Source organism: Anomalospiza imberbis, chromosome 3 (genome assembly GCF_031753505.1).
Source record: "Anomalospiza imberbis isolate Cuckoo-Finch-1a 21T00152 chromosome 3, ASM3175350v1, whole genome shotgun sequence".
NCBI classification, from domain to species: domain Eukaryota; kingdom Metazoa; phylum Chordata; class Aves; order Passeriformes; family Viduidae; genus Anomalospiza; species Anomalospiza imberbis.
Window position 1 is genome coordinate 1,189,002 of NC_089683.1, and position 15,248 is coordinate 1,204,249.

The 15,248-nt window shown below is 60.3% G+C and overlaps 1 protein-coding gene across 6 annotated transcripts; it reads right to left on the reverse strand.

The window, feature by feature from the left end:
* Positions 1 to 711: 711 nt before the first annotated feature.
* On the reverse strand, positions 712 to 14,921 carry CLU (clusterin). Of its 6 annotated transcripts, none has more exons than XM_068183113.1 (8): positions 14,880 to 14,921; positions 14,257 to 14,314; positions 13,051 to 13,199; positions 8,397 to 8,567; positions 5,079 to 5,496; positions 3,860 to 3,973; positions 1,121 to 1,347; positions 712 to 897 (listed from the first exon to the last, which is right to left on the reverse strand). In XM_068183113.1, exons 1-8 carry the CDS (start codon positions 14,904 to 14,906, stop codon positions 712 to 714), a joined length of 1,350 nt encoding a protein of 449 aa, XP_068039214.1. In that variant the 5' UTR covers positions 14,907 to 14,921. The 6 variants fall into 6 exon arrangements, with proteins under 6 accessions (XP_068039214.1, XP_068039212.1, XP_068039210.1 ...); XM_068183111.1 differs by having other exon boundaries at positions 14,874 to 14,921; XM_068183109.1 differs by lacking the exon at positions 14,880 to 14,921 and adding an exon at positions 14,579 to 14,614 and having other exon boundaries at positions 14,257 to 14,356.
* Between the last annotated feature and the right edge of the window lie 327 nt (positions 14,922 to 15,248).

Consider the following 15,248-nt stretch of genomic DNA (forward strand, 5'->3'; position numbering starts at 1 on the left):
CCCTGGCACTGGGATCCGTGTCCATGGGATGGGGACAGGCCCTGGCACTGGGATCCGTGTCCATGGGATGGGACAGGCCCTGGCACTGGGATCCGTGTCCATGGGATGGGGACAGGCCCTGGCACTGGGATCCGTGTCCATGGCACTGGGACAGGCCCTGGCACTGGGATCCGTGTCCATGGGATGGGGACAGGCCCTGGCACTGGGATCCGTGTCCATGGGATGGGGACAGGCCCTGGCACTGGGATCCGTGTCCATGGGATGGGGACAGGCCCTGGCACTGGGATCCGTGTCCATGGCAGTGGGACAGGCCCTGGCACTGGGATCCGTGTCCATGGCACTGGGGACAATTCCCCAATCCTGCGAGGCTCCTCCTGGATCGAATTTTGGAACACATCATGATTCCACAGCTCCACAATTTCAGAGTGACGGATCCGAGGCTGTTTTTCCTTCTTTTTTCCGCCAGGATTATCCCACAAACTGCAGAAGCAGAGCCAGGGCGTTGAACTCTACCTTTATTTTCTGTTTGGCAGCAGGAAGGGTCAGGAGGGGAGAGCTTGCAGCGAGGGTGACAATTCCCCCCGGGAAGGGGGATCCGGAGGGCCGGCGGCGGCGGCGGCATCGCCTGGCTACTCTCTGGGAACGAGGGAAAAATCGGGATGAGCCCGGTGGCATCCGACGGGGGGGGGATTATTTGGGAAGGTCCCGGGCTTACACGGCGTTTTCCTTGAAGTGCTGCAGCGCCTGCTCGGCCACGATCTCCATGAACTGGGGATCGTCCCACGGGATGTGCCCGGGCACCGTCAGCTCCAGCGGCTCCGAGTCGAAGAGCTGCACCGTCACCTGCGTGTCCGGCGGCGCCGACGGATCCTCGGGATTCGGAGCTTTGGACAGCACCTGGAACCGCCACAGCGGGCTCAGCCCGCGGCAGAGCCCGGAGCTGCGAGGTCGGAGCTGCCGCGGGAGAGCCCCGAGCGGGCCCCTGACCTTGGCTGCCGTCCCGGCGCCGCAGCCGGCACAGCCAAGAGATTCCCGGCCGGAGCACAAAGGGCTCCTTGTGGCCCTGTCCCACTTTCCGACTCCCCAGCCCCGCTGCCGGCCCCCGTCCCGCCGGCCTCACCGTGGTGACCTGCAGGAAGCCGTCGGAGCCCAGGGAATGGTTGGCCAGGCGGGACACCCAGCCGAACTGGCGGTTCAGCTGGTCCAGCAGGCCGGAGGTGTTGAGCATCTCCTCCTGGAATTCCCGGAGCAGGGAATCGTAGCGGCGCGTGAAGCGCTCGGCCACGCGCACGGCGTCCTCCAGCTGCTCCCGCAGCTCCTGCTGCGAGGGATCCTCCTGCCCGCAGTCTGGCATGGGATAATGGGATGGGATGGAGTCAGCACGGCCCTGGGGGCTCATCCCACCCCATCCCGTCCCATCCTACCCCATCACATCCCATCCTGTCCCATCCTACCCCATCCTGCCCCATCCCATCCCATCCTACCCCATCCCACCCCATCCTGTCCCATCCCATCCTGCCCCATCCCATCCCGTCCCATCCTACCCCATCCTGCCCCATCCCATCCCATCCTACCCCATCCCATCCCATCCTACCCCATCCCGTCCCATCCCACCCCATCCTACCCCATCCCACCCCATCCCGTCCCATCCTACCCCATCCTGCCCCATCCTGTCCCACCCTACCCCATCCCGTCCCAATCCCACCCCATCCTACCCCATCCCACCCCATCCCACCCCATCCTACCCCATCCTGCCCCATCACATCCTACCCCGTCCTGCCCCATCCTATCCCATCCCATCCTACCCCATCCCGTCCCATCCCACCCCATCCTACCCCATCCCACCCCATCCCGTCCCATCCTACCCCATCCTGCCCCATCCTGTCCCACCCTACCCCATCCCGTCCCAATCCCACCCCATCCTACCCCATCCCACCCCATCCCACCCCATCCTACCCCATCCTGCCCCATCACATCCTACCCCGTCCTGCCCCATCCTATCCCATCCCATCCTACCCCATCCCGTCCCATCCCACCCCATCCTGTCCCATCCCACCCCATCCTACCCCATCCCACCCCATCCCGTCCCATCCTATCCCATCCCATCCCATCCTACCCCATCCCACCCCATCCCACCCCATCCCATCACATTCCATCCCATCCTGCCCCTCCCAATCCCATCCCGTCCTGACTCATCCCATCCCCCAGACCCCAAAATGCACCCCTTGCACCCCAAAACCCCAAACCCCCCCAGACCCACCCCATACCACAAACTCTGCCCCCCATCCCTGTCCCTGTCCCTATCGCCATCCCAATCCCATCCCCATTCCCAGTTCCCATTCCCCTCCCCATCCCAGTTCCCTTTCCCATTCCCATCCCCATACCCCCTCCCCGTCCCAATCCCCATTCCCAGTTTTCCATCCCCTTTCCCGTCCCCATCTCCATTCCCATCCCCATCCCTGTTCCCATTCCCCTCCCCATTCACATTCCCGGTTTTCCATTCCAAACCCTTCCACAATCCCATCTCCGTTCCCATCCCCATCCCTGTCCCCTTTCCCATTCCCATCCCAGTTCCCTTTCCCATCCCTGTTCCCATTCCAATCCCAGTTCCCATTCCCATCCGCATTCCCATTCCCCATCCCCATTCCCATCCACATTCCTGTGCCCATTCCCATCCCCATCCCTGTTCCCATTCCCGTTCCCATTCTCATGCCCATTCCCATTCCCGTCCCCATCCCCATACCCATCCCCATCCCTGTCCCCATTCCCATTCCAATTCCCATTCCCCATTCCCATCCCTGTTCCCATCCCCATTCCCATCCCCAGTTCCATTCCCATTCCCCATCCTCGTCCCCATTCCCATACCCATTCCCATCCCCATTCCTGTTCCCATCCCCATTCCTGTTCCCATCCCCATCCCTGTTCCCATTCCCATCCCCATTCCCGTCCCCATCCCCATTCCCATTTCCACCTCCATTTCCATCCCCATTTCCATCCCCATCCCCATTCCCTTCCCGATTCCTGTCCCCATTCCCATTCCCATTCCCATCCCCACTGCTGTCCCCTTTCCCATTGCCATTCCCATTCCCATCCCCATTCCCATTCCCATTCCCATCCCCATTCCCGTCCCCATCCCCATTCCCATTTCCACCTCCATTTCCATCCCCATTTCCATCCCCATCCCCATTCCCTTCCCGATTCCTGTCCCCATTCCCATTCCCATTCCCATCCCCACTGCTGTCCCCTTTCCCATTGCCATTCCCATTCCCATCCCCATTCCCTATCCCCGTCCCCACTCTCGTTTCCATCCCCATTCCCATCCCCATTCCCATTCCCATTCCCATTCCCATACCCATTCCCATCCCCATTCCTGTTCCCATCCCCGTTCCCATTCCCATCCCCACTCCCATTCCCATCCCCATTCCCATTCCCATTCCCATCCCCATCCCCGTTCCCATTCCCCATTCCCATTCCCCATTCCCATCCCCATTCCTGTTCCCATCCCCGTTCCCATTCCCATCCCCATTCCCATCCCCATTCCTGTTCCCATCCCCGTTCCCATTCCCATCCCCACTCCCATTCCCATCCCCATTCCCATTCCCATTCCCATCCCCATCCCCGTTCCCATTCCCCATTCCCATTCCCCATTCCCATCCCCATCCCCATCCCCGTTCCCATCCCCATCCCCGTTCCCATCCCCATCCCCGTTCCCATTCCCATCCCCACTCCCATTCCCATCCCCATTCCCATTCCCATTCCCATCCCCATCCCCATCCCCGTTCCCATTCCCCATTCCCATTCCCCATTCCCATCCCCATCCCCATCCCCGTTCCCATCCCCATCCCTGTTCCTGGCTCACCCAGGGCCAGGATCTCCCGGCACTGCTCGCACTCATCCCGCATCCGCAGGCAGCCGGCCGAGTTCCGCCGGATCTCCCGGCAAACCATCCGGTCATTGCTGAAATTCCGGGATTCTGCGGGAATTCCGGGCCGGCTTCAGCTCCCCGAATCCCCCCCCAGCCCCGGCAGCTCCCCCCAGGTGCCAGAATAGCCATTTTTTCCTTGGAATTTGGGCGATTTTCCCATGGAATTTTGGCCCCTCTCGTCCCCGGGGCTGCGTTGGCAGACGGTGACGGCACCGGCTGCGACATTCCCAAAAAAAACATTGGCTGTAATCCCAAAAAAAAGCAAACACCCAAAAAACATCAGTACCAATCCCAAAAAAACAAACACCAAAAAAATTTGGCTGTAATCCCAAAAAAAATCACCTGCAACACTCCCAAAAACATTATCAAGAGCATTCCCAGAAAAGCCAAACAGCTGCAACATTCCCAAAAAAACATCAGCAGCATTCCCAGAAAACCTAAACAGCTGCAATATTCCCCCAAAAAATATCAAGAGAATTCCCAGAAAACCCAAACAGCTGCAACATTCCCAAAAAAACATCAGCAGCATTCCCAGAAAACCCAAACAGCTGCAACATTCCCTACAGAACCATCAGCATTCCCAGAAAAACCAAACACTTGCAACATTCCCAAAGAAAACTCAACACCATTCCCAGAAAAACCAAACACTTGCAACATTCCCAAAGAAAACTCAACACCATTCCCAGAAAAACCAAACACTTGCAACATTCCCAAAAAAAACCCATCAACAGCATTCCCAGAAAAACCAAACACTTGCAACATTCCCTACAAAACCATCAACAGCATTCCGAGAAAACCCAAACAGCTGCAACATTCCCAAAAACAACGTCAAGAGCGTTCCCGAAAAACATCAAGAGAATTCCCAGAAAACCCAAACACCTGCAACATTCCCAAAAACAACATCAGCAGCATTCCCAAAAACCCAAACAGCTGCAACATTCCCAACAAAGCCCCATTCCCGTGACGGCGGCCGGGATCGAGGTGGGCCAACGCCCCGAAGTCCCCGACAGCAGAGCTCGCGATTCCCACGCTTCCACGGGAATTCCCTGTAGGACCGAGCCCACCCTCGGAAGTTCCGAGGACTTTCCGGGGAACCTCGTCCCTAAACCCGCCGGAATTTGGGATCCCCCGGCCCCGCTCCCCTCCCTCCTACCTGTCCCGAACTCCGCCGAGGGCATCTCCCAGCTGCCCTGGGCGTCCTCCAGCATGCGCTGGGTCATCTGGAAGAGCGGCTGGAAGAGCTCCTGGAAGCCGCCGTGCGGCCGCTGGAAGAGCGGGAAGAAGGCGCCGGAGAAGCGCCGGGAGCGCCGCGGGAAGCGCAGGCGCTGCGCCGGCGGCCCCAGCGCCTCGCGGAAGCCGCCGAAGGGCGCCTGGAAGAAGGGATGGAGGCGGCCCTGGACGCGGGAGCTGTCGCGGAAGATGTCCTCGACGCCGTCCTCCAGGAGGCCGAAGCGCTCCTCCAGGTCCTGCAGCTGCCGCTCCTGGCGCCCGTCGCGCTCCTGCAGCGATTCCAGGCGCTCGCCGTCCAGCCAGACGGACACGGGCGACGAGCGGTTCAGGAACTCCTCCAGCTGCAGACGGCAGCGCGGTCACAACTGGGATCACCGGGCCGCGCGACCGGGATCCTGCACCTGAGATCCTCTGGGAACGGGGTCACAACCCGGGATCCCTGGGCCATGCACCCGGGATCCTACACCTGAGATCCTCTGGGAACGGGGTCAGATCACGGGCCTTCCCGGGATCCTGCACCTGAGATCCTCTGGGAACGGGGTCAGATCATGGGCCTTCCCGGGATCCTGCACCTGAGATCCTCTGGGAATGGGGTCAGATCACGGGTCTTCCCGGGATCCTGCACCTGAGATCCTCTGGGAACGGGGTCAGATCACGGGCCTTCCCGGGATCCTGCACCTGAGATCCTCTGGGAATGGGGTCAGATCACGGGTCTTCCCGGGATCCTGCACCTGAGATCCTCTGGGAACGGGGTCACAACCCGGAGTCCCTGGGCCATGCACCCGGGATCTTGCACCTGAGATCCTCTGGGAACGGGGTCACAACCCGGGATCCCTGGGCCATGCACCCGGGATCTTGCACCTGAGATCCTCTGGGAATGGGGTCAGATCACGGGCCTTCCCAGGATCCTACACCTGAGATCCTCTGGGAATGGGGTCAGATCACGGGCCTTCCCAGGATCCTACACCTGAGATCCTCTGGGAGCGGGGTCAGATCACGGGCCTTCCCGGGATCCCGCACCTGAGATCCTCTGGGAACGGGGTCACAACCCGGGATCCCTGGGCCATGCACCCGGGATCATGCACCTGAGATCCTCTGGGAATGGGGTCAGATCACGGGCCTTCCCGGGATCCTGCACCTGAGATCCTCTGGGAACGGGGTCACAACCCGGGATCCCTGGGCCATGCACCCGGGATCCTGCACCTGAGATCCTCTGGGAACGGGGTCAGATCACGGGCCTTCCCAGGATCCTGCACCTGAGATCCTCTGGGAACGGGGTCAGATCACGGGCCTTCCCGGGATCCTGCACCTGGAGATCCTCTGGGAGCGGGGTCAGATCACGGGCCTTCCCGGGATCCTGCACCTGAGATCCTCTGGGAACGGGGTCAGATCACGGGCCTTCCCGGGATCCTGCACCTGGAGATCCTCTGGGAACGGGGTCAGATCACGGGCCTTCCCGGGATCCTGCACCTGAGATCCTCTGGGAACGGGGTCAGATCACGGGCCTTCCCGGGATCCTGCACCTGAGATCCTCTGGGAATGGGACTGGGACAAAAATCTCCCCTTTCCTGGGATCCCTGTGTCATGTGGGATCCCACACCTGAGACCCTCTGGGAATGGGATCAAAGCCCAGCCCTTCCTGGGATCCTGCACCTGGAGACCCTCTGGGAATGGGATCAGGGCAGAATCCCCCATTCCTGGGATCCCTCTGTGATGTGGGATCCATCACCTGGAGCCCCTCCGGGAGCGGGATCAGGGCAGAATCCCCCATTCCCGCTATTCCCGTGTGATGTGGGATCCCTGCCCCAGCAGTTTTCCAGTTAATGGGAAGGGGAGCGGGGTGAGGCTGAATTTCCCCTTTTCCCGGGATCCCAGTGGCCTTCACCAACGGGAACGGGAATGGGATCATCCCAAATGTGGGAACAGGATCATCCCAAATCCCCACTATCCCAGTGCCCCTCACCTACCTGCCTGCCTGGAGACACTAACAGGAACGGGATCATCCCAAATGTGGGAATGGGATCATCCCAAATCCCCTTTTCCCGGGATCCCAGTGCCCCTCACCTACCTGGAGTCACTAACAGGAACGGGATCATCCCAAATGTGGGAACGGGATCATCCCAAATCCCCTTTTCCCGGGATCCCAGTGCCCCTCACCTGCCTGGATTCACCAACGGGAATGGGAATGGGATCATCCCAAATGTGGGAACGGGATCATCCCAAATCCCCGGTATCCCAGTGCCCCTCACCGACCTGCCTGCCTGGAGTCACTAACAGGAACGGGATCATCCCAAATGTGGGAACGGGATCATCCCAAATCCCCTTTTCCCGGGATCCCAGTGCCCCTCACCTGCCTGGAGTCACTAACGGGAATGGGATCATCCCAAATGTGGGAACGGGATCATCCCAAATCCCCTTTTCCCGGGATCCCAGTGCCCCTCACCTGCCTGGAGTCACTAACGGGAATGGGATCATCCCAAATGTGGGAATGGGATCATCCCAAATCCCCTTTTCCCGGGATCCCAGTGCCCCTCACCTGCCTGGAGTCACTAACAGGAACAGGATCAGCCCAAATGTGGGAACGGGACCATCCCAAATGTGGGAACGGGACCATCCCAAATGTGGGAACGGGAGCATCCCAAATGTGGGAACGGGATCATCCCAAATGTGGGAACGGGACCATCCCAAATGTGGGAACGGGAGCATCCCAAATGTGGGAACGGGATCATCCCAAATCCCCTTTTCCCGGGATCCCAGTGCCCCTCACCTACCTGCCTGCAGGCACTATGGGAATGGGAATGGGAATGGGAATGGGAATGGGAATGGGATCAGCCCAAATGTGGGAACGGGATCATCCCAAATCCCCTTTTCCCGGTATCCCCATGTCCCTGAGCCGCTGACCCTCTGGCTAACGGGAATGGGATCATCTCCAACCCCCCCCATCTTTTTCCCAGTGTTTCCCCAGTGTTCCCCCGTTGTTTCCCCAGTGTTTCCCCATTTATTCCCAGGTGTTTCCCCAGTGTTTCCCCGCTGTTTCCTGGTGTTTCCCCATTTTTCTCCTGGTGTTTCCTGGTGTTTCCCCACTGTTTCCCTGCTGTTTCCTGGGGTTTCCCCATGATTTCCCCACGATTTCCCCGTTGTTTCCCCATGGTTTCCCCACGATTTCCCCGTTGTTTCCCCATTGTTTCCCCGTGGTTTCCCCCTTACTTCCCCGCTGTTTCCCGGCGCTGCGGTCGCTCACCTGGCGGCCCACCAGCCCGGCCCCGCTGCGGCAGGTGCGGGAGTAGAAGCGGAGGCAGCGCTGCCGCAGGCAGGGCTTGCAGCGCTCCCACAGCTCCAGCACCGAGGCGTTGCAGCGCTCGCCCCGCGCCGACAGCTCCTGCTCCTTCTGCCGCGCCAGCTGCACCGCTTCCTGCCGGGAACGCCGCCGTCAGCGCCGTGTTCCAGAGCCCCGGGAGCAGCCGAGTCCCGGCACGGCATTCCCAGACTCCTGGGACACCCCAGTCCCCAGCACGGCATTCCCAGACTCCTGGGACACCCCGATCCCCAGCACGGCATTCCCAGAGTCCTGGGACACCCCGATCCCCAGCATGGCATTCCCAGACTCCTGGGACACCCCAGTCCCCAGCACAGCATTCCCAGACTCCTGGGACACCCCGATCCCCAGCATGGCATTCCCAGACTCCTGGGACACCCCGATCCCCAGCATGGCATTCCCAGACTCCTGGGACACCCCAGTCCCCAGCATGGCATTCCCAGAATCCTGGGACACCCCGATCCCCAGCACAGCATTCCCAGACTCCTGGGACACCCCAGTCCCCAGCACAGCATTCCCAGAGTCCTGGGACACCCCGATCCCCAGCATGGCATTCCCAGAGCCCTGGGACTCCCCAGTTTCCACTCAGCATTCCCAGAGCCCCCAGACACCCCAGTTTCCACTCAGCATTCCCAGAGCCCTGGGACAGAGCAATCCCAGGCACAGCATCATTCCCAGAGTCCTGGGAGCAGCTGAGTCCCAGCACAGCATTCCCAGAGTCCTGGGACACCCCGATCCCCATCATGGCATTCCCAGACTCCTGGGACACCCCGATCCCCAGCATGGCATTCCCAGAGCCCCGGGATACCTCAATTCCCACACAGCATTCTCAGAGCCCCGGGAGCAGCCAAATCCTGGCACAGCATTCCCAGACTCCTGGGACACCCCGATCCCCAGCATGGCATTCCCAGAGCCCTGGGACCCCCCAGTTTCCACTCAGCATTCCCAGAGCCCTGGGACAGAGCAATCCCAGGCACAGCATCATTCCCAGAGTCCTGGGAGCAGCTGAGTCCCAGCACAGCATTCCCAGATTCCTGGGACACCCTAATCCCCAGCACGGCATTCCCAGAGCCCTGGGACACAGCGATCCCCAGCACGGCATTCCCAGAGCCCCCAGACACCCCAATCCCCAGTATAGCATTCCCAGAGCAGCTGAGTCCCGGCATGGCATTCCCAGAGCCCCCAGACACCCCAGTTTCCACTCAGCATTCCCAGAGCCCTGGGACACCCCAGTTTCCACTCAGCATTCCCAGAGCCCTGGGACAGAGCAATCCCGGGCACAGCAGCATTCCCAGAGTCCTGGGAGCAGCTGACTCCCAGCACAGCATTCCCAGATTCCTGGGACACCCCGATCCTGGCACGGCATTCCCAGATTTCCAGGACACCCCAAGTCCTGGCATGGCATTCCCAGAGCCCCGGGATGCAGCAAAACCCCCCTGCAGGGCATTCCCAGATTCCCAGGACACTCCAACCCCCGCATGGCATCCCCTGATCCTGGAACACAGCGATCCCCAGGACAGCAATCCCTGTTCCCAGGACATCCCAACCCCTGGCACAGCATTCCCTGTTCCCAGAGCATCCAACCCCTGACATGGCATTCCCTGTTCCCGGAACACCCCAATCCCTGGCACAGCATTCCCTGTTCATGACACAGCATTCCCTGTTCCCAGGACATCCCAACCCCTGGCACAGCATTCCCTGTTCCCAGGACAGCAATCCCTGTTCCCAGAGCATCCAACCCCTGACACAGCATTCCCTGGTCCCGGAACACCCCAATCCGTGACACAGCATTCCCTGTTCCTGACACAGCATTCCCTGTTCCCGGGATAGCAATCCCTGTTCCTGACACAGCATCCAACCCCTGACACAGCATTCCCTGTTCCCGGGATAGCAATCCCTGTTCCTGACACAGCATTCCCTGTTCCTGACACAGCATTCCCTGGTCCCAGAACACCCCAATCCGTGACACAGCATTCCCTGTTCCTGGCACAGCATTCCCTGTTCCTGGTACAGCATTCCCTGGTCCCGGAACACCCCAATCCCTGACACAGTATTCCCTGTTCCTGACACGGCATTCCCTGGTCCCGGAACACCCCAATCCCTGACACAGCATTCCCTGTTCTCAGGACACCCCAATCCCTGACACAGCATTCCCTGTTCCCTGGCACAGCATTCCCTGTTCTCAGGACACCCCAATCCCTGGCACAGCATTCCCTGATTCCGGGATAGCAATCCCTGCTCCCAGAATATCCAATCCCTGGCACAGCATTCCCTGTTCCTGGCACAGCATTCCCTGTTCCCAGAACACCCCAATTCCTGGCACAGCATTCCTTGATCCGTGACACAGCATTCCCTGATCCTGGCACAGCATTCCCTGTTCCCAGAACACCCCAATCCCTGGCACAGCATTCCCTGTTCCTGACACAGCATTCCCTGTTCCCAGAACACCCCAATCCCTGGCACAGCATTCCCTGTTCCCTGACACAGCATTCCCTGTTCCCAGAACACCCCAATTCCTGGCACAGCATTCCCTGTTCCTGGCACAGCATTCCCTGTTCCCGGAACACCCCAATCCCCGACACAGTATTCCCTGTTCCCGGGATAGCAATCCCTGTTCCTGACACAGCATTCCCTGTTCCGGGATAGCAATCCCTGTTCCCAGAGCATCCAACCCCTGACATGGCATTCCCTGTTCCCGGAACACCCCAATCCCTGGCACAGCATTCCCTGTTCCTTGACACAGCATTCCCTGTTCCTGACATGGCATTCCCTGGTCCCGGAACACCCCAATCCCTGACACAGCATTCCCTGTTCCCGGGATAGCAATCCCTGTTCCTGACACAGCATTCCCTGTCCCTGACACGGCATTCCCTGGTCCCGGAACACCCCAATCCCTGACACAGCATTCCCTGTTCTCAGGACACCCCAATCCCTGACACAGCATTCCCTGATTCTGGGATAGCAATCCCTGCTCCCAGAATATCCAATCCCTGGCACAGCATTCCCTGTTCCTGGCACAGCATTCCCTGTTCCCAGAACACCCCAATCCCTGGCACAGCATTCCCTGTTCCTGGCACAGCGTTCCCTGTTCCCAGAACACACCGACCCCTGACAGAGCATTCCCAGACTCTCGGGACACTCCAGGATCCAGGACACACCATTTCCAGGACAGCATCCCCCATTCCTGGGATGGCTTCCCCCATTCCCAGCCCATCCCATTCCTATCCCACATCCCATTCCCAGTCCATCCCGATCCCATCCTTTTCCCATCCCCATCCCATTCCTCACCTGATCCCATCCTGTTCCCATCCTGCTCCCATTCCCATTCTCAACCCCATCCCAATCCCATTCCTGGACCACGCTGATCCCATCCCAACCCCATCCCATTCCTGTTTCTATCTCCATCCCAATCCCACCCCATTCCCATTCCTGTTCCAAATCCCATTCCCATTCCCGACCTCATTCCCGTTCCCGTTCCCATTCCTGTTCCTGACCTCATTCCCATTCCTGTTCCCCTTAACAATCCCACTCCCAATCCCATTCCCGTTCCCAATCCTTTTCCCAATCCCATTCCCAATCCTGTCCCCATTCTCATTCCCATTCCCGTTCCCGATCCTGTTCCCACCTCCTTGCCGCGCTGCGCCTGCTGCAGGGAGCGCAGCAGCTCCTGGTGCCCGCGGCCGCTGCGCTCCACTCCCAATCCCAATTCCATCCCCAATCCCAATCCCAATCCCATTCCCATTCCCATTCCCATTCCCATTCCCAATTCCAATCCCAATCCCAATCCCAATCCCAATCCCAATCCCATTCCCATTCCCAATCCCATTCCCATTCCCATTCCCATTCCCATTCCCAATTCCAATCCCAATCCCGATCCCGATCCCATTCCCACCTCCTTGCAGCGCTGCGCCTGCTGCAGGGAGCGCAGCAGCTCCCGGTGCCCGCGGCCGCTGCGCTCCACTCCCGATCCCACTCCCAATCCCAATCCCAATCCCATTCCCGATCCCATTCCCAATCCCATTCCCATTCCCATTCCCATTCCCATTCCCAATCCCAATCCCATTCCCGTTCCCAATCCCGATCCCGATCCCGTTCCCACCTCCTTGCCGCGCTGCGCCTGCTGCAGGGAGCGCAGCAGCTCCTGGTGCCCGCGGCCGCTGCGCTCCACTCCCAATCCCAATTCCATCCCCAATCCCAATCCCAATCCCATTCCCATTCCCATTCCCATTCCCATTCCCAATTCCAATCCCAATCCCAATCCCAATCCCAATCCCAATCCCAATCCCATTCCCATTCCCAATCCCATTCCCATTCCCATTCCCATTCCCATTCCCAATTCCAATCCCAATCCCGATCCCGATCCCATTCCCACCTCCTTGCAGCGCTGCGCCTGCTGCAGGGAGCGCAGCAGCTCCCGGTGCCCGCGGCCGCTGCGCTCCACTCCCGATCCCACTCCCAATCCCAATCCCAATCCCATTCCCGATCCCATTCCCAATCCCATTCCCATTCCCATTCCCATTCCCATTCCCAATCCCAATCCCATTCCCGTTCCCAATCCCGATCCCGATCCCGTTCCCACCTCCTTGCCGCGCTGCGCCTGCTGCAGGGAGCGCAGCAGCTCCCGGTGCCCGCGGCCGCTGCGCTGCAGCAGCGCCTGCATGCTGCGCACGCCCTGCAGCGCCCGCTCCAGCTCCGCGTCCACCAGCCGGCTGCCCGCTGCCGACAGCTCTGGGGAAATCGGGGCACGCTGGGGGGAATTCGGGGGGACACGGGGGGGAAAAGTGGGGGGAAAACTGGGGGAAAAGTGGGGGAGAATTCGGGGAAAAGTGGTGGGGAAATTAGGGAGAAATTGTGGGGAAATTGGGGAAAAAATGGGGGGAAAGTGGTGGGAAAAGTGTGGGGAAATCAAGGGGGAAAGAGGGAGGAAAGAGGGAGGGGAGAGGGGAAAACTGGGGGGAAATTGGGAGAAAAAAGGGAAAACATAAGGGAAAATTGGAGGGAAATTGGGGGGAAATTGGAGAAAAGGGCAGGAATTTGGGAGAAAAAAGAAGGAAAAGTGGAGAAAGCAGGGGGAAATTGGGGAGGAAGATGGGGGAAAGGGAGGGAATGAGGGGGGAAATGGGAAAAAAATGGGGAGAATACAGGAAAAATGGGAGGGAAATGGGGGAAATTGAGGAAAAGGTGGGGAAAGTGGGGAAATCGGGGGAAATGGGGGCAAATCGGGAGGGAAGTGGGGAAAAATTGGGGAGAAAGTTGGGAAAAGCGGGGGAAATGGGGAAAACGGGGGGAGATGAGGGAAAGGGTGGAAAAAGCAGAGGAAATTGGGGAAAAGGGCGGGAAAATTGGGGAAAAGTGGGGGGAGAGTGGGGAAAATGTGGGAGAATCAGGAGGGAAAAGTGGGGGGAAATTGGGGAAAAGAGACCCTGTGACCCCACCTCCCCAACCCCCCCAAATTAAAACCTGCGACCCCCCAAAATAAAAATCCATGACCCCCCATCCCCCCAAAAAAATGGGACCCCGTGACCCCAAACCCCCAAAATGAGACCCTGCGACCCCCCCAAAATGTGACCCCCCCAAGCAGCCCCAAAATGGGACCCCGTGACCCCAAATCCCCCCCAACCCCCCCAAAATGAAAGCCCGTGACCCCAAACCCCCAAAATGAGACCCCGTGACCCCAAACCCCCCAAAATGAGATGCTGTGACCCCCCTCCCCAAAATGGGACCCCGTGACCCCCCCCTCCCCTTCCCCAAATTTCCCTCCCCCCAATTTCCCCTCCCCCCTCACCTCGGAGCTCCCCGGGGGGCAGCAGCGCCCGCGCCCCACCCCAGGCCAGGAGCGCCAGCAGCGACAGCGACAGCGACAGCGACAGCGACAGCGACATGGCCTGGGGACAGGGACAGGGTTAGGGACAGGGACAGGGACAGGGGACAGGGACAGGGGACAGGGGACAGGGGACAGGGACAGGGACAGCGCCATGGCCTGGGGACAGGGACAGGGTTAGGGACAGGGGACAGGGTTAGGGACAGCGACAGCGACAGCGACATGGCCTGGGGACAGGGACAGCGTTAGGGACAGGGACAGGGGACAGGGGACAGGGACAGGGGACAGGGGACAGGGACAGCGCCATGGCCTGGGGACAGGGACAGCGTTAGGGACAGGGGACAGGGACAGGGACAGGGACAGGGGACAGGGGACAGGGACAGCGACAGGGAACAGGGGACAGGGACAGGGACAGGGACAGGGACATGGCCTGGGGACAGGGACAGGGTTAGGGACAGGGACAGGGACAGGGACAGGGACAGGGGACAGGGGACAGGGACAGGGTTAGGGACAGGGGACAGGGACAGGGTTAGGGACAGGGGACAGGGGACAGGGACAGGGTTAGGGACAGGGGACAGGGACAGGGACAGCGACAGCGACAGCGACAGCGCCATGGCCTGGGGACAGGGACAGGGTTAGGGACAGGGACAGGGACAGGGACAGGGGACAGGGACAGGGACAGGGGACAGGGACAGCGCCATGGCCTGGGGACAGGGACAGGGTTAGGGACAGGGACAGGGACAGGGACGGGGACAGGGGACAGGGGACAGGGACAGGGACAGGGACAGGGGACAGGGACAGGGGACAGGGACAGGGGACAGGGACAGGGGGGGCTTGGGGGGGTGGGGGAGGACAGGGTGGGACAAGGGGGACAGGGGGGCACAGGAAGGGACAGGGGAGGGGGGGACAGGGCCAGGGGTGACAGGGGACAGCGGGGGACAGGAAGGGACAGGGGG

What these genes read in the sequence shown, in the direction of transcription:
- CLU (XM_068183108.1), bottom strand. Translation starts at nt 14,448, where the DNA reads ATGGCGCTGTCCCTGTCCCTGTCCCCT. An exon ending in AGGCGCAGCGCGGCAAGGAG is followed by an intron (nt 8,568 to 13,050) that starts GTGGGAACGGGA and finishes CGTTCCCGGCAG; the next exon opens with GAAGCGGTGCAGCTGGCGCG. An exon ending in CCGGGAGATCCTGGCCCTGG is followed by an intron (nt 1,348 to 3,859) that starts GTGAGCCAGGAA and finishes ATCCCATGCCAG; the next exon opens with ACTGCGGGCAGGAGGATCCC.